The 25,780-nt window shown below is 43.1% G+C and overlaps 1 protein-coding gene across 2 annotated transcripts; it reads left to right on the top strand.

The window, feature by feature from the left end:
• The first annotated feature begins 14,066 nt into the window (after positions 1-14,066).
• Positions 14,067-25,098, top strand: LOC139584196 (sulfide:quinone oxidoreductase, mitochondrial-like). 2 transcript variants are annotated; one of them, XM_071415757.1, is made up of 10 exons: positions 14,067-14,193; positions 17,401-17,643; positions 19,171-19,341; positions 19,670-19,723; positions 20,168-20,368; positions 20,794-21,003; positions 21,380-21,563; positions 23,766-23,833; positions 23,967-24,145; positions 24,475-25,098. In XM_071415757.1, exons 2-10 carry the CDS (start codon positions 17,419-17,421, stop codon positions 24,530-24,532), a joined length of 1,350 nt encoding a protein of 449 aa, XP_071271858.1. In that variant the 5' UTR covers positions 14,067-14,193; positions 17,401-17,418; the 3' UTR covers positions 24,533-25,098. The 2 variants fall into 2 exon arrangements, with proteins under 2 accessions (XP_071271858.1, XP_071271859.1); XM_071415758.1 differs by lacking the exon at positions 23,766-23,833 and having other exon boundaries at positions 21,380-21,559.
• The last annotated feature ends 682 nt before the right edge of the window (positions 25,099-25,780 follow it).

Here is a 25,780-nt window from a genome sequence, read left to right as displayed (position 1 = left end):
CCACCCCACAGCCCCCTGTATGGTCCTGTTCCACCCCCTGTATGGTCCTGTTCCACCCCACAGCCCCCTGTACGGTCCTGTTCCACCCCACAGCCCCCTGTATGGTCCTGTTCCACCCCACAACCCCCTGTATGGTCCTGTTCCACCCCACAACCCCCTGTATGGTCCTGTTCCACCCCCTGTATGGTCCTGTTCCACCCCACAACCCCCTGTATGGTCCTGTTCCACCCCACAGCCCCCTGTATGGTCCTGTTCCACCCCACAGCCCCCCGTATGGTCCTGTTTCACCCCCTGTATGGTCCTGTTCCACCCCACAACCCCCTGTATGGTCCTGTTCCACCCCACAACCCCCTGTATGGTCCTGTTCCACCCCACAACCCCCTGTATGGTCCTGTTCCACCCCACAGTCCCCTGTATGGTCCTGATCCACCCCACAACCCCCTGTATGGTCCTGTTCCACCCCACAACCCCCTGTATGGTCCTGTTCCACCCCCTGTATGGTCCTGTTCCACCCCACAGCCCCCTGTATGGTCCTGTTCCACCCCCTGTATGGTCCTGTTCCACCCCACAACCCCCTGTATGGTCCTGTTCCACCCCACAGCCCCCTGTATGGTCCTGTTCCACCCCCTGTATGGTCCTGTTCCACCCCCTGTATGGTCCTGTTCCACCCACAGCCCCCTGTATGGTCCTGGACCACCCCCTGTATGGTCCTGTTCCACCCCACAGCCCCCTGTATGGTCCTGTTCCACCCCACAACCCCCTGTATGGTCCTGTTCCACCCCCTGTATGGTCCTGTTCCACCCCACAGCCCCCTGTATGGTCCTGTTCCACCACACAGCCCCCTGTATGGTCCTGTTCCACCCCCTGTATGGTCCTGTTCCACCCCAAAGCCCCCTGTATGGTCCTGTTCCACCCCACAGCCCCCTGTATGGTCCTGTTCCACCCCCTGTATGGTCCTGTTCCACCCCCTGTATGGTCCTGTTCCACCCCACAGCACCCTGTATGGTCCTGTTCCACCACACAGCCCCCTGTATGGTCCTGTTCCACCCCCTGTATGGTCCTGTTCCACCCCAAAGCCCCCTGTATGGTCCTGTTCCACCCCACAGCCCCCTGTATGGTCCTGTTCCACCCCCTGTATGGTCCTGTTCCACCCCAAAGCCCCCTGTATGGTCCTGTTCCACTCCACAGCCCCCTGTATGGTCCTGTTCCACCCCCTGTATGGTCCTGTTCCACCCCACAGCCCCCTGTATGGTCCTGTTCCACCCCACAACCCCCTGTATGGTCCTGTTCCACCCCCTGTATGGTCCTGTTCCACCCCACAGCCCCCTGTATGGTCCTGTTCCACCCCACAACCCCCTGTATGGTCCTGTTCCACCCCACAACCCCCTGTATGGTCCTGTTCCACTCCACAACCCCCTGTATGGTCCTGTTCCACCCCACAACCCCCTGTATGGTCCTGTTCCACCCCCTGTATAGTCCTGTTCCACCCCACAGTCCCCTGTATGGTCCTGTTCAACCCCACAGCCCCCTGTATGGTCCTGTTCCACCCCAAAGCCCCCTGTATGGTCCTGTTCCACCCCACAGTCCCCTGTATGGTCCTGTTCAACCCCACAGCCCCCTCTATGGTCCTGTTCCACCCGGATTCAAATGTTTTCGGAAGATGGGCAGGGATTCTGCTGTCCTAACTTCAGAGGGAAGCTGGTTCCACCATTGGGATGCCAGGACAGAATATAGCTTTGAATGGGTTGAGCGGGAGCTTCCCTCCTGTAGAGGTGGGAGGGCCAAAGGAACGGAGGTGGCAGAACGGAGTGCTTAGGTTGGGGTGTAGGGTTTGAGCATAGCCTGAAGGTAGGGAGGGGCAATTCCTCTTTCTGCTCCGTAGGCAAATACAGAGCAGCAAGCTTACCTCCAACTTCAAAAACCTTAGGCAAAAATTCTGTCAACATAAAATGATGTGTTTGCTCAAGTTGTCTCATGTGTTCTTTCAACTAGAAAGTATGAACCTTAAAAAAGATGTGCAACAGGTTACACAGTGCTTTCAACTTACATATTTGACACATGTACACCTACAGTATATGTTTACATTGTGCATGTTCTTTTATACAGTCATTATTATTCAACATGTCCTCACCTGGAATTTGAACTCACAATCTATTGGTCCACAGTATACCGAGCTTCTTGCTATGCCACCATGACTGTGTCAATGACTGATTTCACCTGTATTGCTACACTTCGGACTTCTAAGTAAATCTCAGCTCTGTTAAAAGTATATTTAAGATAAATCTTTTGAAGGCCTAATTGCATATGACAAACTTTGGCAATTGATTATTTTCAGATGGGGAAAACCCCTGTTCTCAATGGCATTTCAATAGAGATATATCAAACTCTTTATGAACTACTGAAAGGGCCATTCAAATCAAATCAAATCAAATTGATTTATATAGCCCTTCTTACATCAGCTGATATCTCAAAGTGCTGTACAGAAACCCAGCCTAAAACCCCAAACAGCAAGCAATGCAGGTGTAGAAGCACGGTGGCTAGGAAAAACTCCCTAGAAAGGCCAAAACCTAGGAAGAAACCTAGAGAGGAACCAGGCTATGAGGGGTGGCCAGTCCTCTTCTGGCTGTGCCTGGTGGAGATTATAACAGAACATGGCCAAGATGTTCAAATGTTCATAAATGACCAGCATGGTCAAACAATAATAATCACAGTAGTTGTCGAGGGTGTAACAAGTCAGCACCTCAGGAGTAAATGTCAGTTGGCTTTTCATAGCCGATCATTCAGTGTATCTCTACCGCTCCTGCTGTCTCTAGAGAGTTGAAAAGAGCAGGTCTGGGACAGGTAGCACGTCCGGTGAACAGGTCAGGGTTCCATAGCCGCAGGCAGAACAGTTGAAACTGGAGCAGCAGCACGGCCAGGTGGACTGAGGACAGCAAGGAGTCATCATGCCAGGTAGTCCTGAGGCATTATTAGTAACACTGTTTATTGTAGCAACAGGGGCAGGCAAAGACAGGTCAAGGCAGGCAGGGGTCGAAAATCCAGGGTAAGGCAAAGGTACAGGACGGCAGGCAGACTCAGGGTCAGGGACAGGCAGAGAGGTCAGGCGGGCGGGTACAGTGTCAGGACAGGCAAAGGTCAAAACCGGGAGGACGAGGAAAGAGAGGCTGGGAAACGATAGGAGCTGACAGGAAAAACGCTGGTAAACTTGAACGAACAAGACAAACTGGCGAGAAACAAACAGAGAACACAGGTATAAATACACAGGAGATAATTGGGAAGATGGGCGACACCTGGAGTGGGTGGAGACAAGCACAAGGACAGGTAAAACAGATCAGGGCATGACACCTGGCGTCCCACCTGGGCGGATACCTGGGCGGGTAAAATCGTCGATGAGGCCCAGGTCCAAGATGTCTTTAGCAGGAACCTAGCACCTCTCCTCCGGGCCATAACCCTCCCAGTGAACCAGGTACTGGAAACCCCTGCCCCGTGGTTGAACCCTCAGGAGGCATCTCACCGTGTATGCTGGCTAGCCCTCGATGATACGAGGGGGAGGGATGGGCCTAGAAACAGAAGACAAGGGGCAGTCAGACATGGTTTTGACACTAGACACAGAAAATGTAGGAAAAATATGGACGGTACAGGGCAACAGAGGACGAACAGCAGAGGGGCTAATGATCTTGGACGCAGTGGCCTCCATCAGTGGCCTCCATCATTCTTTAATGGAAGAAGTTTGGAACCATTAAGATTCTTCATACAGCTGGCTGCACGGCCAAACTGATCAATCGAGGGAAAGGGGCCTTGGTCAGGGAGGTGACCAACAACCCGATGGTCACTCTGACAGAGCTCCAGAGTTCCTCTGTGGAGATGGAAGAATCTTCCATAAGGAAAAACATCTCTGCAGCACTCCACCAATCAGGCCTTTATGGTGGAGTGGCCAGACACACTCTTCAGTAAAATGCACATAACTGCATGCTTGGAGTTTGCCAAAAGGCACCTAAAGACTCCCAGACCATGAGAAACAAGATTCTCTGGTCTGATGAAACCAAGATTGAACTCTTTGGCCTGAATGCCAAGCAGCACGTCTGGAGGAAAACTGGCACCAACCCTACGGTGAAGCATGGTGGTGGCAGCATCATGCGGTGGGGATGATTTTCAGTGGCAGGGACTGGGAGGCTAGTCAGGATTAATGGTAAGATGAACGGAGCAAAGTACAGAGAGATCCTTGATGAAAGCCTGCTTGTCACGCCCTGGCCTTAGTATTCTTTGTTTTCTGTAATATTTTGGTTAGGTCAGGGTGTGACAGGGGGGATGTTTGTGTGTATTTGTCTCGTCTTGGGTGGTTGTATGGTATAGGGGGTTTTGGTAGAGTGTATGGGTTTGTGTTGAGTGTAGGTGTCTAGGTAAGTCTATGGTTGCCTGAATGGTTCTCAATCAGAGACAGCTGTCATTCATTGTCTCTGATTGGGAGCCATATTTAAGGCAGCCATAGGCATTAGGCTATTGTGGGTAATTGTCTATGTCTATGTCTATACGTTAGTAGCTTGTGTGTGCACTTTTGTTTTGTTAGTTTGTAAAGTGTTTCGTTTCGTGTTCATCTTCTCTAAATAAAGAGGATGTATTTATATCACGCTGCGCCTTGGTCCACTCATTCACCAGAAGACGATCGTGACACTGCTCCAGAGCGCTCAGGACTCAGACTGGGGCGAAAGTTCACCTTCCAATAGGACAACGAACCTAAGCACACAGCCGAGACAACGCAGGAGTGGCTTCGGGACAAGTCTCTGAATGTCCTTAAGTGGCCCAGCCAGAGCCCGGACTTGAACCCGATCGAACATCTCTGAAGAGACCTGAAAACAGCGTTCCCCATCCAACCTGACAGAGCTTGAAAGGATCTGCAGAGAAGAATGGGAGAAATTCCCCAAATACAGGTGTGCCAAGCTTGTAGCGTCATACCCAAGAAGAATTGAGGCTGTAATCGCTGCCAAAGGTGCTTCAACAAAGTACTGAGTAAAAGGTCTGAATACTTAGGTAAATGTGATATTTCAGTATAAAAAAGTAAAATAAAATTGCAAAAATGTTTGTTTTTTAAAATGTTTTGCTTTGTCATTATGGGGTATTGTGTGTAGATTGATGAGTGGGGGGGGAAACAATTTATTCAATTTTAGAATAAGGCTGTAATGTAACAAAATGTGGAAAAAGTCAAGGGGCCTGAATACTTTCTGAATTCACTGTAGCTTCCAATTGAATTGTGTTGTTACTTTTTACTGGGCAACCACACCCTGTTGAATTCACACAGTGTGAACAGCTTGAAATATATAGCTGAATTGTACTTGATACTATAAATACAAATATAAATATATAAATATAAATACGATAGTTGTAATGTGCTGGCCCTCTTACCTAGATTTCATAAACGGTCTGGACTTTCTAGGAAGAGATTTATATTGAAGTATTCAACATGACTTTTGTGAAGATAATTTCTATTGTATTTATATATTGTGAACGCCATGAACCAATAGGTTGTGTGTTCTAATCCCAGGTGAGGACATGTTGAATAATAATGAGTGTATAAAACGATGTATAGTATGTCAAATCATGTATGTCATGTATGTCAACTTGTGTCAAATATTGAAGTTGAAAACATTGTATGTTAAAAGCACTGTTTGTGTGTGTGTGTAACCAGCCATTTTTTTGTTAAGAATTTCTGGTTGAATGAACATATGAGACTTGAGTAAACACATCATTTTAAGTATACAGCAATTTTTGCCTTTGTTTTCTCCAGTTGGAGCTGAAGTTTGGGCCTACTAAAAATGCTACGTTCAGGTAAACACTTTGACCGAAAAGTCGAGTAAACTAAAAAAGACTGTAGGAATCAGTTACTTAATAACAAGTAGTTGAAATAACTAGATTTGTTTGACTCAATAAGATAATGTCTTCAAAATGTATTTAATTGATGGTTAATAAAGTAATTTAAACCCTTTATATGTTTTACTTAAAATAATTCATCCGTGCTCACCTAGCCTTGTTTCTCAATTGGTTTCTACCATCTTGTCAACTCCATATCCCTCATTGTCAAGCCCTGTTTAGCATGAAAATTCCACAAGGAGTTGACGAGAGAGCAGAAACAGACTAGCAACCAGGCTAGTGCTCAAACACTCACCCACTGCAGTAGCAGTTCTAGCAGTGGGTCCCTCAACCTTATTCTGAACTTAACCTAATTCATCTAACCTTCTACGTAAATGATCCTAACCTTTGTCTTTAATTCACCTAACCTTCTATGTAAATTATCCTAACCTTCGTCTTTAATTCATCTAACCTTCCATGTAAATTATCCTAACCTTTGTCTTTAAATCACCTAACCTTCTACGTAAATTATCCTAACCTTTTGTCTTTAGTTCACCTAACCACCAAACGTAAACTCTCCCTGTAATTTGCCCTTTGTTGTTATGACGCATCAGTTAACCTGGTCAGCGAGAAAGACGTATAATACTACACGTGCTACAAGATGTAGGATCATTTACTTCGTCCAATTCGTATGATATTGTACGACCACTGTTCCATTCATGTAACGTAACATATCATACTAAACGGAGTGTCACAGATTTTATATGAATTTGCCCTGACACTACGTTGTTCAGACATGTACAGTATTTGACAGCAGTGGTGGGCTAGTGGTTAAGAATGTCCAGGTACGTACGTCGAATTTCTCCATACTGGTCTGGCACTTCTCCAGGTTGATTTGTTTGACGTCCACCTTCTCCTTTGCGGGGATGACATTAGGCTGCCTGCATCACCATGCCGACAACGTCTGGAAACGCCCATTGGACCATGGGACACCCATCGGACCACGGACCACGGACCATTTTCAGCAGGATCTGTGGAGGGGAAAATAAGTAAGCATTTCACGGTATAAAGTCTACACTTGTTGTATTAGGTGCATGTGACAAATAAAGTTTGATTTGATTTTAATCCTCGCCCTCCTCACCTTCGCCTAATGAACCAAAGTACTGGCTGGACGTAGTGTCCCTCACCTTGTTGATGGCCCGAGTCTCCAGATACAAAGCCGGAACAGATCAATGAAGGTGAGATAATCCCGTGCGATGTAAGCACCTCTGAGGCAAACAGCTCAGCTGTTGGTTGTGCAAGCATCATTTAGGCTGCAGGTTGCATAGCAGCAGTATACTGTGTGAATGTAGTGACCTTTGATAGTAGTGACCCATTTCCAGGGATTTCCTTTGACAATGGTGCCGTCCTGTATACTACCCAGCTGATGGGCGTTGTTGTGTTGATGAGCCTGTATTTTCTTTTCTGTCACAACAAAATATTTCTGCACAGCTGGGTCATTCCACCAAATGATTTGGATTTTTAGATTTTTTTGACTTTTTACCCAATTTATATTTTCTTCTTCTTAATACCCCATGACATGAAGGACATATTTAACCTCCAAGAAACATATTTTCCTATCTCAGGCATCAAAGCCCTATTATTATCGTCCATTTTCTTCTGATATGGACACCATTTGTCTTCAACCGCATTATGGACAATATGGAAGTCGTCTGAATATGATTATAAAAAATACTTGAATAAAATCAATATTTCCCTATTATGTCCCTCAAACTAATTCAATAATTGCAAATACAACATTTATATAAAATCTCACACTTTTGCTAAATTAAAGCCTGAAATGGACACTTTGTGTGTCATCGGCCTCATCATTTTTGATAAAAAAGTATGGTTTCACTTCAGAATTTGAAATAACATCTATATTCTCATGATTGCTCTAAATATTTCAGACTGAGCTCAACAAACATTAAATTCATATTTCATAACCCTTCCAAAATTGTATCACAAAAATAGTCATGTAACAGGGTTGAAGATGGTAACCGGGTTGAAGAGACAAACTGTAAGGACCGACACTGGAGACGAGAAGCAAGTACAGGGAGTGAACATTTCATGGAAAACGGACATCAAACAAAACAAGAACAGCGTCTGGACGGGGGGAATAAAACTACATTACGACAATAATGCTGACACGGGGAACAAAACTGAGGAACAGACAGATATAGAGGGGGCAATCAACAACGTGACGGAGTCCAGGTGAGTCCAATGAGCGCTGATGCACGTAATGATGGTGACAGGTGTGCGTAATGAAGGGCAGCCTGGTGCCCTCGAGCGCCAGAGAGGAGGAGAGGGAGCAGGCGTGACAAATACGGCTTCCATATCAATTGGTTTAGTTTATTCTCAAATTCACTCCGAGATTTTCTATAAACATTGTATTTCATAGATATAACCATGTGATGAGGACAATTTATATCAATTTGAATTAAATTGTATTAACCCAACTGTAGTATCTAAACTAAACAAACCATAGCAGACATTAACAACATAGAACAGGTCATCAGAACATGTCAACAGGTCATCTTACTGAACAGGTCATCAGAACAGGTTAACAGGTCAACAGGTCAGAACAGATCATCTTACTGAACAGGTCATCAGAACAGGTCAACAGGTCAACAGGTCAGAACAGATCATCTTACTGAACAGGTCATCAGAACAGGTCAACAGGTCAACAGGTCAGAAAATGTCAACAGGCCAACAGGTCATCAGAATAAGTCAACAGGTCAGAACCGTGTCATCTTACTGAACCAGTCATCAGAATCATAAATCCCTGTATGAAGGCTCCCAGTTACTACAGAAATGTCAGCGAGACCATCCTCTACACTCCTCAACAGCTACTGGACGAATCGAAAGACCTGAAGAGACCTGAGCCTGTCTGTTGAAACATCACAGGCTGGCTTCCCACTGGATACACTTCCTGTTGGCAGGCTGAGGCTTCGGCAGTATGTTACAATCATGACCACAGAACACAAGGAATATCTTGATTATGAATAAGTCTGTGGGGCTGGAAGGACATCATCAAACAGGTACCAGTGGACGTCATCACGAGCAGACCAGAAGAATCTGTTTGATCCAACGTGATGTAAACACTTTACGTGGACATGTATTTTCATTCATCAAAAGCCGTGCTATAAATTCTCGGACAACCCAAAGATTCCTAGACGCCCTTCCAGTCTCCCTCCGCCTACCCAAGGACGTCGGAGTACAAACATCAATTAACCACCTAACTGAGGAACTCAATTTCACCTTGCACAATACCCTAGATGCAGTCGCACCCCTAAAAACAAAAAAAACATTTGTCATAAGAAACTAGCTCCCTGGTACACAGAAAATACCCGAGTTCTGAAGCAAGCTTCCAGAAAATTGGAACGGAAATGGCGCCACACCAAACTGGAAGTCTTCCGACTAGCTTGGAAAGACAGTACCGTGCAGTATCGAAGAGCCCTCACTGCTGCTCGATCATCCTATTTTTCCAACTTAACTGAGGAAAATAAGAACAATCCAACATTTATTTTTGATACTGACGCAAAGCTAACTAAAAAGTAGCATTCCCCAAGAGCGGATTGCTTTCACTTCAGCAGTGATAAATTCATGAACTTCTTTGAGGAAAAGATCATGATCATTAGAAAGCAAATTATGGACTCCTCTTTAAATCTGCGTATTCCTCCAAAGCTCAGCTATTCCTCCAAAGCTCAGAGTCTGCACAACTCTGCCAGGACCTAGGATCAAGAGAGACACTCAAGTGTTTTAGTACTAAATCTCTTGACACAATGATGAAAATAATCATGGCCTCTAAACCTTCAAGCTGCATACTGGACCCTATTCCAACTAAACTACTTAAAGAGCTGCTTCATGTGCTTGGCCCTCCTATGTTGAACATAATAAACGGCTCTCTATTCACCGGATGTGTACCAAACTCACTAAAAGTGGCAGTAATAAAGCCTCTCTTGAAAAAGCCAAACCTTGACCCAGAAAATATAAAAAACTATCGGCCTATATCGAATCTCCCATTCCTCTCAACATTTTTTGAAAAAGCTGTTGCGCGGCAACTCACTGCCTTCCTGAAGACAAACAATGTATACGAAACGCTTCAGTCTGGTTTTAGACCCCATCATAGCACTGAGACTGCACTTGTGAAGGTGGTAAATTACCTTTTAATGGCGTCAGACCGAGGCTCTGCATCTGTCCTCGTGCTCCTAGACCTTAGTGCTACTTTTGATACCATCGATCACCACATTCTTTTGGAGAGATTGGAAACCCAAATTGGTCTACACGGACAAGTTCTGGCCTGGTTTAGATCTTATCTGTCGGAAAGATATCAGTTTGTCTCTGTGGATGGTTTGTCCTCTGACAAATCAACTGTAAATGTCGGTGTTCCTCAAGGTTCTATTTTAGGATCACTATTGTTTTCACTATTATTTTACCTCTTGGTGATGTCATTCAGAAACATAATGTTAACTTTCACTGCTATGCAGATGACACACAGCTGTACATTTTGATGAAACATGGTGAAGCCCCAAAATTGCCCTCGCTGGAAGCCTGTGTTTCAGACATAAGGAAGTGGATGGCTGCAAATGTTCTACTTTTAAACTCGGACAAAACAGAGATGCTAGTTTTAGGTCTCAAGAAACAAAGAGATTTTCTGTTGAATCCGACAATTAATCTTGATGGTTGTACAGTCGTCTCAAATAAAACTGAAGGACCTCGGCGTTACTCTGGACCCTGATCTCTCTTTTGATGAACATATCAAGACTGGTTCAAGGACAGCTTTTTTCCATCTACGTAACAAATCAGAAACTTTCTGTCCAAACATGATGCAGAAAAATGTATCCATGCTTTTGTCACTTCTAGGTTAGACTACTGCAATGCTCTACTCTCCGGCTACCCAAATAAAGCACTAAATAAACTTCAGTTAGTGCTAAACACGGCTGCTATAATCTTGACGAGAACCAAAAAATTTGATCATATTACTCCAGTGCTAGCCTCGCTACACTGGCTTCCTGTTAAGGCAAGGGCTGATTTCAAGGTTTTACTGCTAACCTACAAAGCATTACATGCGCTTGCTCCTACCTATCTTTCCGATTTGGTCCTGCCGTACATACCTACACGTACACTACGGTCACAAGACGCAGGCCTCCTAACTGTCCCTAGAATTTCTAAGCAAACAGCTGGAGGCAGGGCTTTCTCCTATAGAGCTCAATTTTTATGGAATGGTCTGTCTACCCATGTGAGAGACGCAGACTCGGTCTCAAACTTTAAGTCTTTATTGAAGACTCATCTCTTCAGTAGGTCCTATGATTGAGTGTAGTCTGGCCCAGGAGTGTGAAGGTGAACGGAAAGGCTCTGGAGCAACGAACCCCCCCCCCCTCCCCCTGACCTGTTCACCGGACGTGCTACCTGTCCCAGACCTGCTGTTTTCAACTCTCTAGAGACAGCAGGAGCGGTAGAGATAATCTGAATGATCGGCTTGGTCATCTATGAACATTTGAACATCTTGGCCATGTTCTGTTATAATCTCACCCCGGCACAGCCAGAAGAGGACTGGCCACCCCTCATAGCCTGGTTCCTGATGACTCCTTGCTGTCCCCAGTCCACCTGGCCATGCTGCTGCTCCAGTTTCAACTGTTCTGCCTGCGGCTATGGAACCCTGACCTGTTCACCGGATGTGCTACCTGTCCCAGACCTGCTGTTTTCAACTCTCTAGAGACAGCAGGAGCGGTAGAGATACACTGAATGATCAGCTATGAAAAGCCAACTGACATTTACTCTTGAGGTGCTGACCTGTTACACCCTCGACAACCACTGTGATTATTATGAATTGTCCCTGCTGGTCATCTATGAACATTTGAACATCTTGGCCTGATATAATTTCCACCCGGCACAGCCAGAAGAGGACTGGCCACCTCTCGTAGCCTGGTTCCTCTCTAGGTTTCTTCCTAGGTTCTGGCCTTTCTAGGGAGTTTTTTCATAGCCACCGTGCTTCTACACCTGCATTGCTTCCTGTTTGGGGTTTTAGTCTGGGTTTCTGTACAGCACTTTGAGATATCAGCTGATGTAAGAAGGGCTTTATAAATACATTTGATTTGATTTGATCTGTGTTAGGACAAAACATGTTCTTTCCATGACAGAAACTGACCAGGTGAAACTATAATCTCTTATTGATGTCACCTGTTGAATCCACATCAATCACAGACCGTTTAAAGAATAGTTGTTAAGCCTAGAGACAATTGAGACATGGACTGTGTATGTGTGCCGTTCAGAGGGTGAATGGGCAAGACAAAATATTGAAGTGCATTTGAACGGGGTATGGTAGTAGGTATCAGGCGCACCAGTTTGAGTGTGTCAAGAACTGCAACGCTGCTGGGTTTTTTGACACTCAACAGTTTCCCGTGTGTATCAAGAATGGCCCACCACCCAAAGGACATTCGGCCAACTTGACACAACTGTGGTAAGCATTGGAGTCAAGCATCCCCGTGGAACGCTTTCCACACCTTGCAGAGTCAGTGGCGTAGGCACAGATAACTGAGTGTACATAAGATGTCGAACACCTTCCTACATTATCTTAGCTGCACCCCCTTTTAGGCTTCATAACAGCCTCAATTTGTGACGAATTGATGTCCCAACTGTTTTGTACACTCAGTGTAGGTCTTCAACGTGTCTGAGCCTCAACTGCCCAATCAGCTCTGGGCTTCCCCACTGGATCTCCTCACATTTACATAATTTAGCAGACACTCTTATCCAGAGTGAGTTACAGGAACAATTAGGGTTAAGTGCACTGCTCAAGGGCACATTTGAGATTTTTCACCTAATCATCTTGGGGATTTGAACCAGCGACATTTCGGTTACTGGCCCAATGCTCTTAACCTGCCGCCTCACTAGCTGGCTGAATCACAGCAGTTGGCACCTTTTTTTTGCTGAAACTGAAATGCTGTGTGTTGAAGCACTTACTGTTGAGGTTCTTCTGTGTTGAGCACATGCAACTGACATCACGATAATGAACTAGCTTAGCTAATGAATTAGCGACGTTGGTCGAGGTGTGCATGACCAGAATGACACATAGATCTTCACAGTTTATGCCATATATCATATTTAGACTGTGAACATCTAAGCAGAAATGTTGATTGACTCTCTCCATCCAGTGGCAGATGGCCTACAGACTACTGCATATATTCTTCAAAGTCGACTTTGTACACGAAAAATGATCCAACTCTGCCTCTTTCTCAATTTTTTAACTGAAATGGGGTGTGCCTTGGGTGGTTCATCGATGTGTCATTCTGGTCATGCGTGCCGCGAACAACGTTGTCAAGCCTGCTCCCGCTCTCTGGCACTCGAGTGCTCCAGGCTGCCATGCATTACGCACACCTGTCACCATCATTACGCGCATACGTGCATTTATTTTGGAAAAAAACATACTCAACAAAAGTGCACAAATAGATGTTTACATCGATGGCAAAAATCTATGTGCAAATTGTATTAGTCATATCCTAAGTACAAATTCAGTGAAGGCCACAGATGACATGACAAAATGAATTGTCTCAGTTAAAAACAAGATATTTTCTGATATTTAAGATCAAATCAAATCAAATTGTATTGGTCACATACACATGGTCAGCAGATGTTATTGCCAGTGTAGCGAAATGCTTGTAGTGTAGGGAAATGCTTGTTAAATAAATGTCATGTTTCTTACACTTCAATTACAGGGGACATTTCAATGTATATGAATTCATCTTTTTAAATTAGATGTCGGTGACCCAATAAACTTAAAAAGGTCTGAGGAAATAAAAAAATACAGGTTTAATGGAAGGACCCAGCTACTGTTTGAACTGGTTTGAGTCTGGGTTTTGTGAAATGAGGCCAATTTGTATTTACCTTAGCCTTAATCTAGTCCCCAGACACTTCCTCCAGCCTCCGCTGTGCGCAATAGCCTGGGGGCGAGGTTACTGTAGCCTAGACTGCCCTAATTTGCTCTGCAGCGAAAAGTGGTGCGTTTGAAAACTATAGAAAGTTCTCTCTTTTTATTTTCCGTGTGACTTTACCTGGAACCTTTTTGAAACCGGCAAGATAAGGTGATGTGGAAAGTCAACAGGGTAATGGTGGAAGAATGTCGTGTCCAGTACGTTTTAAAACGATGTGCCATACTGAACGCGACCCAGGTCATTCTGGGTATTATGCAATCGGTGACACTCTCGAGGCGTGTGTTCAAAAAGATAGACCAGTTTTTAATAGAAGCCTGTGGGTAGATCGTCAGCCTGCAAGGATCATATCCCGTTTTCGGAATTTCCTTCATTAAATAAGGTAGGTTTCTACCTTGACAGAATTGTTGGTGTTTTCAAGACAACTTGGAAATTCCGAGTTAAAATTTGAATACGTTTTTTTTTGCGGTGAGCTTCCTTTTTGTTGATTCTGATACTTTCCAAGTGGGAAACCGAGTTTATCTTTCTACAACGAGTTTCCAAGTAGAAAATGTCGGAGTTTCCGAGTTCCGATTTTTCTTGAACGCGGCAACATGAATAGGGCTTCTCTGCATGAGTTATACCTTATTTTTATTTATTTAACTTGGCAAGTCAGAACAAATTCGTATTTACAATGACGGCCTACCACGGCCAAACCCGGACGACGTTGGGCCAATTGTGCGCCGCCCTTTGGCACTTCCAATTACGGCCGGTTGTGATACGGCCTGGATAACTTTGATTGATAATATCTTCTGAAAATAAGCTGTTGTTGACTTCAAATAACTTTTCTCTACACTATTATTTTTCAACTAAACACATAGATGTAGTCTACTATGTGGATCGGCAATGAAGTATGTTGAATAAGTAAAATTGGTCGTGAGACAGCTACGCACTATGCGACAACACAATTTGATGTCGGGACAATATACCGTAGCCTCAATCCACTATAAGCATGGATCGACGCCTTTTGGACCAGCAATGATTTCAACTTCCACGGATATAGATTGTTGGTCCGGATTTGGCCCAAATGTAGAAGTCTACGTTTGGTTCAGATTTGGTCCGGGTCAGACCAGCCATGATTTGGCCCAGGCCAAAACATAGACATCTGATTGGGGTCCGGACCAAATCTGAACCAATCATAGAGTACGTTTACATGCGTTTACATGCACACTACTAATTTGATATTAAACTGATTGACAGAAGGCCGAGTATGGCATTAGTCATGTAAACATGCACCCTATTCTGTTTATATTGATCGGTGTAAGGTCATATTCAAAGTAATAATGCGCCGATTAAAACGTCTGCTCGCTTAATCAGAGTTCCAGCGGTGTATTTGATCTGAACATGGGCTAGAACCTGTCAGCTCAACCTCCCTCTTTAATACGCGATTGAAGTGAGTTCAGGAAAAACTGAAAGTGTGCATCTTATAATTAGTTTTCACATACAAACTTATGTAGATACGCGTAGATACGTCCGACTTTGGGATCAGAATTTAAACTTGTTGCACCAACCAAAAAATAAGACTAGTTTTAGCTAAATCCGGCGTAAGCAATATGCGTTCATGAGATTTGATGCTTCATAAGGATGGTTGCTAGGCAGCGCCGCTTACTAGGCTGTTACGGTCCTCACCGCAGTAATAAACGTTGCGAGTCTTGTCCTCATTACTTCGCAAATCCCACCACTATGTATGCACGTTTTCTTAACCACAAGTGGATGGATCAACTAATAATTATTGTGGGAATGAATTTCACTGAATTACGAAAATATTGGAATAAAGTAGGCTAGTGCCACTGAAGGCATTTTATCATATTGTTGCTTTACAGCACCATGAATGGGACCGTAGTTATCGCGCTGCTTTGAGACAAGCGTGGGGACTCGTCTTGATTATCAATCAATGTCTGATTTTTGATTTCATGGAATCTCCGTTCGGATATTTGGTTACAATTAGGCTGGGAAAATGTTAGCCCACGCAAGCCTAAATTAAATAGTACCCGCAAAACACCGGTCTCAACGTCAACAGTGAAGAGGCGACTCCGGGATGCTGGCCTTCTAGGCAGAGTTGCAAAGAAAAAGCCATATCACAGACTGGCCAATAAAAATAAAATATTAAGATGGGCAAAAGAACACATTCACTGGACAGAGGAACTCTGCCTAGAAGGCCAGCATCCTGGAGTCGCCTCTTCACTGTTTATGTTGAGACTGGTGTTCTGCTAGTACTATTTAATGAAGCTGGCAGTTGAAGACTTGTGAGGCGTCTGTTTCTCAAACTAGACACTCTAATGTACTTGTCCTCTTGCTCAGTTGTGCACCTGGGCCTCCCACTCCTCTTTCTATTCTGGTTAGAGCCAGTTTGCGTTGTTCTGTGAATGGAGTAGTACACAGCGTTGTACGAGATCTTCAGTTTCATGGCAATTTCTCGCATGGAATAGACTTCATTTCTCAGAACAAGAAGACTGACAAGTTTCAGAAGAAAGTACTTTGTTTCTGTCCATTTTGAGCCTGTAATCGAACCCACAAATGCTGATGCTCCAGATACTCACCTAGTCTAAAGAAGGCCAGTTTTGTTGCTTCTTTAAATCAGAACAATAGTTTTCAGCTGTGCTAACATAATTGCAAAAGGGTTTTCTAATGATTTGTTAGCCTTTTAAAATGATAAACTTGGATTAGCTAACACAACGTGCCATAGGAACACAGGAGTGATGGTTGCTGATAAATGGCCTCTGTACGCATATGTAGGTATTCCCTTAAAAATCTGCCGTTCCAGCTACAATAGTCATTTACAACACTAACAATGTCTACACTGTATTTCTGATCAATTTTATGTTATTTTAATGGACAAAATATGTGCTTTTCTTTCAAAAACAAGGACATTTCTAAGTGACCCCCAAACTTTTGAACGGTAGTGTACATTTACATTTTGGTCATTCTTCAGACTATCTTATCCAGAGTGACTTTCAGTCAATGTTATTGTAGTTTAACTGGTCTGTTGGTATATTCTGAACATCATGGCTGCCAGTTGTAAAGCTTTTGAAGAAGCTTTTGAAGAGCAATAATACATATTATATGTTGTAGTCTTCATTTGGCTCCTCTTCCTATATTAAATGGATAAACAAATAATGATTGTGTTATAATGTTTACTTCATTAAGAATGTATGTGGCAGTTTTTAACTTTCATTCAGAACCTGAAAATGTACCTATTTTTAACGTCCAGAAAATTATTTTTTTAACATCATTTAACTTACTTACAAAGCTTACTATCAAATAAAATAAAACAGCATTTGTCACTTGCACCGAATACGACCTTAAGGTGAAATTCTTACTTACAAGCCCTTAACCAACAATGCAGTTTTAAGAAAATAGAGTTAAGAAAATATTTACTAAATAAAGTAAACACTTTTTTTTTATTTTTTTTTAAAGGGGCTTGTTTTTTTATGTTTGCAGACATGCGCCTTCTGCTGTTCATTCATTTGACTACACTGCCTGTCAATAATCTGTCCCTTTAAGCCTATGTGATTATTGTAACTGAATTCTGACTTTTAATACATTCTAGAGATACAGAAGGGAATACATGGCTACAGTGACAGTCATGCATCGACAGCCAGCCCTGTGGAGGCAGTGCCATAGGACTGCTAGTATTGGCATTTGTCGTCTCCACACCAGCAGCAGCAATGCCTCCTCCAAAGAGCATTACAAGGTCCTAGTGCTGGGAGGAGGAACTGGGGGCATCGCAATGAGTGCTCGGATGAAGAGGAAGCTAGGGGCGGAAAACGTGGCTGTAGTGGAACCCAGTGAGGTATTAAAGACAGTTGTTGACTACTAAAGGGTGCCCTATTCACTATAGCATCGGTGCTAGGGAAAGGGAAAGGGGGATACCTAGTCAGTTGTACAACTGAATGCCTTCAACTGAAATGTGTCTTCCGCATTTAACCCAACCCCTCTGAATCAGAGAGGCCTACAGTCAATCCAATGTGCCTTCAGAAAGTATTCATACCCCTTGACTTATTCCACATTTTGTTAATACAGCCTTTATTCAAAATAGATTTAAAAAATAATAATTCTTACCCATCTACACACAATTTATTGAGAATGGATTACAGTATTCATTTACATAAGTATTCACATCCTTGAGTCAATACTTTTTAGATTACAGCTGCAAGTCTTTCTGGGTAAGTCTCTAAGAGCTTTCCACACCTGGATTGTGCAACATTTGTCCATTATTCTTTAAGATCTGTCAAATTGGTTCTCATTGCTAGACAACCATTTTCGGGTCTTGCCGTAGATTTAAGTCAAAACTGTAATACGGCCACTCAGGAACATTCACTGTCTTCTTGGCAAGCAACTCCAGAGTAGATTTGGCCTTGTAAAATTAGGTTATTGTTCTGCTGGAAGGTGAATTATTCTCCCAGTGTCTGGTGGAAAGCAGACTGAACCAGGTTTTCCTTTAGGATTTTGCCAATGCTTAGCTCCATTCTGTTTCTTTTTTATCCTAAAAAACTCCCCAGTCCTTAACGATTACAAGCATACCCATAACATGGTGCAGCCACCACTACGCTTGAAAATATGGAGAATGGTTCTCAGTAATGTGTTGTATTGGATTTGCCCCAAACATAACAATTTGTATTCAGGACAAAAAGTCAATTGCTTTGTCACATTTTTTGCAGTTTTACTTTAGTGCCTTGTTGCAAACAGGATGCATGTTTTGGAATATTTATATTCTCTACAGGCTTCCTTCTTTTCACTCTGTCATTTAGATTAGTATTGTGGAGTAACTACAATGTTGTTGATCCATCCTCTGTTTTCTCCTATCACAGCCATTAAACTCTGTAACTGTTTTAAAGTCTCCATTGGCCTTATGGTGAAATCCATAGTAGTCATTCAAAAATCATATTGAACACTATTCCATGTAACTTGTTAAGCAAAGTTTTTCTCCTGAACTTATTTAGGCTTACCCTAACAAAGGGGTTGAATACTTATTGACTCAAGACATTTCAGCTTTTCATTTTTTTATGAATTTGTAAAAAAAATATATATATAATAATTCTAAACACAATTACACTTTGACATTATGGGATATTAAGTGAAGGCTAGTGACAAAAAAAATCTAAATTTAATCCATTTTAAATTAAGGCTGTAACACAACAAAAATGTGGAAAAAGTCCACTGTGTGAATACTTTCTGAAGGCACTGTAGTCCACTACTAGACCAGAGCCCATAGTGCATTATATAGGGAATAAGGGTGCCATTTGGGACATCCCCAGGCTATTGTAGTCTAGTGCATGGGACAACATTAGTGAGCAGCATTCTTCCCTGTGTTTTATAGATGCATTACTATCAGCCCATCTGGACATTGGTTGGAGCTGGGGCTAAAAGTGTGGCCTCCTCTGGTCGCCCTACAGCCAGTGTCATACCTCCTGGGGTCAAGTGGGTGAAATCCAATGTACAGGAGATCGACCCAGACGCAAACACTGTGCGCACAGACAATGGCATGGAGGTAGGAAGGGCTGTTTTACTTTCCTATCGTTAATTTGATTTAATACATGTTGATTGACTTCATGATCAAACAGTCATTATTGGGCTTGGTATCAACGTGAGCAAGGCAAAAAATGTCAGTCGAGTGTTGTCATAATCTATTTTTCCCACCTTTCCTGGCAACATCAGATGCTATAAAAGATCCTCTTAATATGAAACGGGTCTTGATATGCAACTAACCAAATGTCAATGAAGTCAATTTCAGCTTTACATGTCCTATCCAAGGAAGTGGGCGTACAATCATGTTCCGCCCTACAACTGACTGAAACGTATTGTCTCCCCTGTAACAGATCTCCTACCAGTATCTGATAGTGGCTCTAGGTCTACAACTACACTATGAAAAGGTGATAATACCATAGATTGTTAGTTTCACTTCCTCAATATTGTTTGAACATACTGACTTACTGTATAATTGTGTAGCGACAAGTTTGGACAGTTACGTGTAACTGTGTTCTGTTGCCTGTGTTCTGATGTTCTGTTGCCTGTGTTCTGATGTTCTGTTGCCTGTGTTCTGATGTTCTGTTGCCTGTGTTCTGATGTTCTGTTGTTGTCAAGGCACATTTATCAGTTAGTTGTTATCAGTTAGTTGTTATCGGTTAGTTATTTGGCGTAGGCTATGGCGAAACAGTAGCCTGTGTGATTTCTGTTTTAACAAACCGTTCAATTAGAGAATTCGTTCCTCTGTTGTGGACATTCTTTTATTTATGATAAATCGAGGTCGTTACAATTGTATGCGTCAGTCTCTGCCAATGATACAATCTTTTGGTCTTCTTACAATGACTTTCTAGATCAAAGGCCTGCCTGAGATTGATGATTGGGTGAAATTTAAGATTGGTTCAAACTACTCTGTGCAAACCGTGGAGAAGACTTGGAGTGCACTACAGAACTTCAAGGAGGGAAATGCTATATTCTCTTTCCCCAACACTCCGGTGAAGTGTGCAGGAGCACCACAGAAGATCATGTACCTGACCGATGCTTATCTCAGAAAGGTATTGTAATACTAATGATACAAAATGCATCAGATAAAGCTTTATTAACAAGTATTATGATGAATCTCCATTTTTGTCAAATTATCTGGGTCGTGTTTACATTTACATTTAAGTCATTTAGCAGACGCTCTTATCCAGAGCGACTTACAAATTGGAAAGTTCATACATATTCATCCTGGTCCCCCCGTGGGGAATGAACCCACAACCCTGGCGTTGCAAGCGCCATGCTCTACCAACTGAGCCACACGGGACCAATGTGTTAGTGGACATTTTACCAAAACATTTTTGCAACGGAAGTGTTTCTTATTTGACGTGTTCAGATAATATCTTCCTGTTTCACTCCGTTCAAAGTATTTTCTTCCATTTCATACCTACTGAACACAACCCAGCATAAAAAGGTTATTCTGATCTGATCCCTCTCGAAGACAGGAAAAAGAGCAACTGCCAACGTCATGTACAACACGTCACTGCCAGTGCTGTTTGGCATCAAGAAATATGCAGATGCATTGTGGGAGATAGTGAAGAATCGCGACATCCAGGTGAATCTCAGACACAACCTCATCGAGGTCCGGGCCAACAAGCAGGAGGCCGTGTTTGAAAACCTTGACAATCCTGGAGAAACTGAAGTGTTTGAGGTAAGTTCCAGGTAGCCTGGCCCCAGATCTATTTTGTGTTATGTTGCCAACTCCTATGCCTATGGTCATTATCATGTGTCACAAAGACCGTAGGAGTTGGCAAGACAACACAGACATATCTGGGACCAGGCTAAGTTCCAGGCAGCTATGATGTACAAATGGAGAACACAGAATGGTAGTTCAGAGGGGTTGGTTTACACATCTGCAATAGATTATCTAAGATGACATAGAAGATTGATGCTAAGAAACAAACAATCCAGAATTATTCATATCGGAAATTCACTGGGCAACAACAAGACAGTCATAGTTATATAATTTCATTTGTTTTTTGCTCATTTTCAGTCAATGAATCAATCTTTTTTTTTTTTTCTGTCAGTATGAGATGCTTCATGTCACTCCTCCAATGGGACCCAACCCGGTGGTTAAAGGATCCTCATTGGCTGATGAGGGTGGCTGGCTGGACGTCAACAAAGAGACCCTTCAACATAACGAGTATCCCAACGTGTTTGGGATCGGAGACTGCACCAACCTGCCCACAGCCAAAACAGCTGCTGCGGTGGGTATGTGATTTCAGTTCTTCTATTTTCCCACTACAAAAAAAGAACACAACAAAACACCAAGTTAGGGGGAAACGACTCTTGCAAAACTTTAAAAAAAAATGGTATTTGCCTGCCCACTTGCCAGGTTGAAAACCTGTACCTACAGTCAGGTCCATAATTATTGGCACCCTTGATAAAGATGAGTGAAAAAGACTGTATAAAATAAATAATTAAAATACTGAGCTATATTGTTTGCTTTAAACAGTTGGGGAATTCTATTATTTTATACCAATACAATTGTTCAGAGAAAGAGATTTTGTTTAACAAGTTCGGCCCAGGGTATCCTGCGCCGGCTCTGCGCACTGTGTCTCTGGTGCGCTGTCACAGCCCAGTGCGTCCTGTGCCTGCGCTCCGCACGTGCCCGGGCCAAAGTGGGCATTCAGCCAAGAGGAGCGGTGCAAGTGTTAAGCACCAGATCTCCAGTGCTCCCCCACAGCCTGGTTCGACCTGTGCTTGCTCCACGGACCAGGCCTACAGTAGGTCTCCCCAGCCTGGTGAGTCCTGTGCCTGCGCCACGGGCCAGTCCGGGGCCTGCAGCGAGGGTCCCCAGTACGGGGCCTGCAGCGAGGGTCCCCAGTCCAGGGCCTGCAGCGAGGGACCCCAGTCTGGGGCCTGCAGAGAGGGTCCCCGCACCAGAGGCGCCTCCAAAGTGGGGGGAGCCAGAGGTGGAGCGGGGTCTGCATCCCGCACCGGAGCCGCCACCAAGATGGATGCCCACCCGGACCCTCCCTTATAGTGTCAGGTTTGCGGCCGGAGTCCGCACCTTTGGGGGGGGGGGGGGGGGGGGGTACTGTCACGCCCTGACCGTAGAGATCCTTTTATTCTCTATGTTTGTTTGGTCAGGGTGTGACTCGGGTGGGAAAGTCTATGCTTTCTGGTTCTTTGGTTTTGGCCGGGTATGATTCTCAATCAGGGACAGCTGTCTATCGTTGTCTCTGATTGGGAATCGTACTTGTTGGTGGCTTTTCATTCACTCTGTGGTCCAACTCATCCCATACCATCTTAATTGGGTTGAGGTTGGGTGATTGTGGAGACCAGGTCATCTGATGCAGCACCATCACTCTCCTTCTTGGTCAAATAGCCCTTACACAGCCTGGAGGTGTGTTGGGTCTTTGTCCTGTTGAAAAACAAATTATAGTCCCACTAAGGCCAAACCAGATGGGATGGCAAATCGCTGCAGAATGCTTTGGTAGCCATGCTGGTTAAGTGTGCCTTGATTTCTAAATAAATCACAGACAGTGTCACCAGCAAAGCACCCCCACACCATAACACCTCCTCCTCCATGCTTCACGGTGGGAAATACACATGCAGAGATAATGCGTTCACCCACACCACGTCTCACAAACACACAGCGGTTGAAACCAAAAATCTCCAATTTGGACTCCAGACCAAAGGACAAATGTTCACCGGTCTAATGTCCATTGCTCATGTTTCTTGGCCCAAGCAAGTCTCTTTTTCTTTTTGGTGTCCTTTAGTAGTGGTTTCTTTGCAGCAATTTGACCATGAAGACCTGATTCACACAGTCTTCTGAACAGTTGATGTTGACATGTGTCTGTTACTTGAACTCTGTGAAGTATTTATTTGGGCTGCAATCTGAGGTGCAGTTAACTCTAATGAACGTATCCTCTGCAGCAGAAGTAACTCTGGGTCTTCCTTTCCTGTGGCGGTCTTCATGAGAGCCAGTTTCATCATAGCGCTTGATGTTTTTTTGCGACTGCACTTGAAGAAACTTTCAAAGTTCTTGAAATTTTCCAGATTGACTGACCTTCATGTCTTAAAGTAACGATGGACTGTCGTTTCTCTTTGCGGGGAACCACTGGTCTAAGATCCCTTCCAAAGTGTTTTCCTAAAATCTCATAAAACATTTTTAGAAAAGGGGGAGAGGATGCTAGAGTATTGAAAACAGAGGTCCCAATCATTTTGACCACAATCTTCCTCAGATTTTTCGTACTACTTCTCTGAACAATTGTATTGGTATAAAATAATATAATTTCCCAATTGTTTTAAGCATACAATATAGCTCAGTATTTGAATTATTTATTTTATACCGTTTTTTTGTTGTTGACCATTTTTATCAAGGGTGCCAATAATTATGGACCTGGCTACATGTAGTATATTTTCTATTGAGCATGGGAAAGATAACATGGTGTATTTTATTTCCAGCTGCCCAGTCTAGTATTCTGGACAGAACTATTTCAAAAGTCTTGAAGAATGAAAAGCCAGATACAAAGGTACGTTACCTAACTAACACGAATTAAACTAAACCTAACCTCTTTTTAATTTTTTTTTATTACAAATACGTTGTGTATTTAGTTTTTTCATAATCTACAAGATAACACAGTGCTAAAATACTTGTGTTTACAGTACGACGGCTACACTTCCTGCCCTTTGGTGACGAGTTACAGTACAGTCATTCTGGCTGAGTTTGACTATAGTGGTCAGCCATTGGAGACATTCCCCATTGACCAAAGCAAGGAGAGATGGACCATGTACTACATGAAAGCTGACGTGATGCCTCCTCTGTACTGGCATGGTCTTCTCAAGTAAGTAGCTGTCAAAGAGAATTCCTGGGTTGTGTTCATTAGGCACCAAAATGGAAAAACTGACTGAAACATTGAGCATTTAACCAATAAGACACCCTTATTTTCATTTTCTGTTGCAAAAACGTTTTCAAATGTTTTCTGTTGTGTGCCCTAATAAACACAACCCCGTATGTAGATTAAAGTGGCAGGAAATAAAGTCTAAATGGATATTTTTGGTGGGGAATATTAGTCTTAAACGTAATCTTTTTGGTGGGGAATATTAGTCTTAAACGTAATCTTTTTGGTGGGGAATATTAGTCTTAAACGTAAATCTGATCTTTTTCCCAAAGGGGATTCTGGGGTGGACCAGGACCAATCAGGAAAATCATGCACCTTGGGATGAAATAGAAGTTATAACCTATTAAGATGTGCTGTTCCAGACTGCTACACGAGTAATCATTACAATAACCATGATCATTTTATAATACAATTAAACAAGTCATTGACAATCAATTGAAATCTCAAAGTAAATCGATGACAAAAGTAATATTGTAGCGTTCCATGACATACTATATAGTTCATTATGAACTGGGTGGTTCGAGCCCTGAATGCTGATTGGCTGAAAGCCATGGTATATCGGACCGTATACCACGGGTATGACAAAACACTTATTTTTAGTGCTCTAATTATGTTTGTAACCCGTTTATAATAGCAATGAGGCACCTCGGGGGTTTGTGGTATATGGGCAATATACCACGGCTAAGGGCTGTGTTCAGGCACTCCACGTTGCGTCGTTTTGTATGTGTATCTAATATATATATATATTTATCTCATCTCATTGCTTAAATGTATACATAAATAAGACCTTATAGATGCCAAGTCTTGGTCGTGATATGGTTTCAGTCCTGTCATTTCATAAAGAATATGTGCTATATTATAAAGATGTGTAATTTCAATAAATAACAAATATGTCATAGTTTGTCCTTGCATTTCTTCCAGTGTTCTATTTTGCTGGTAACCTATCAAAGAGCTGTCCCCTTGTTGTTGGACATACTGTACTATAACAGCCTTCTCTGCTTACAATGACCATACCATACAAGACATCCACACACACTAGTACTCTGCTTAGTAGAGTAATGCTGCGTTCCTAACCAAGTGGGAATTTACCACATTACGACTTGAACGGCCTTCCAACTGGTAATTACTAGTGTGAAACTCGTCTATTATCCTGAGTAACCCACTTCTCCCACATGCTGACCTCTGACCTCACCTGCTAAGGAAATGACCTATATAACAGCAATCCAACAACAAAACATTATTTATTAAAAACATTTTTAGAGTTTTTTTTTTACACTAATTTGTTTACAAGCATGATAGTTTTAGTTTTGTTCACGCAGCTTGTTGGCCATTAGCTCATCAGCGTTTTTCAACGAGTTCAAAGCACATGATGGCATCCAACTGGTAAATTCCCACCTCCTACTTGGTTATGAAAGAAGCATATGGCTGCGTTTACACAGTCAGCCAAAGTCTGATATTTTTCCACTAATTGGTCTTTTGACCAAACACATGAGATATTTCAAATTAGATATTTTTTCAGAGCTGATTTGATTCGTCAAAATACCAATTAGTGAAAAAAATATTTGAATTGGGCTACCT

Source organism: Salvelinus alpinus, chromosome 9, assembly GCF_045679555.1.
Source record: "Salvelinus alpinus chromosome 9, SLU_Salpinus.1, whole genome shotgun sequence".
NCBI classification, from domain to species: domain Eukaryota; kingdom Metazoa; phylum Chordata; class Actinopteri; order Salmoniformes; family Salmonidae; genus Salvelinus; species Salvelinus alpinus.
Note: the sequence above shows the minus strand (reverse complement) of the source record. Positions and strands in the feature narration are given on the sequence as shown.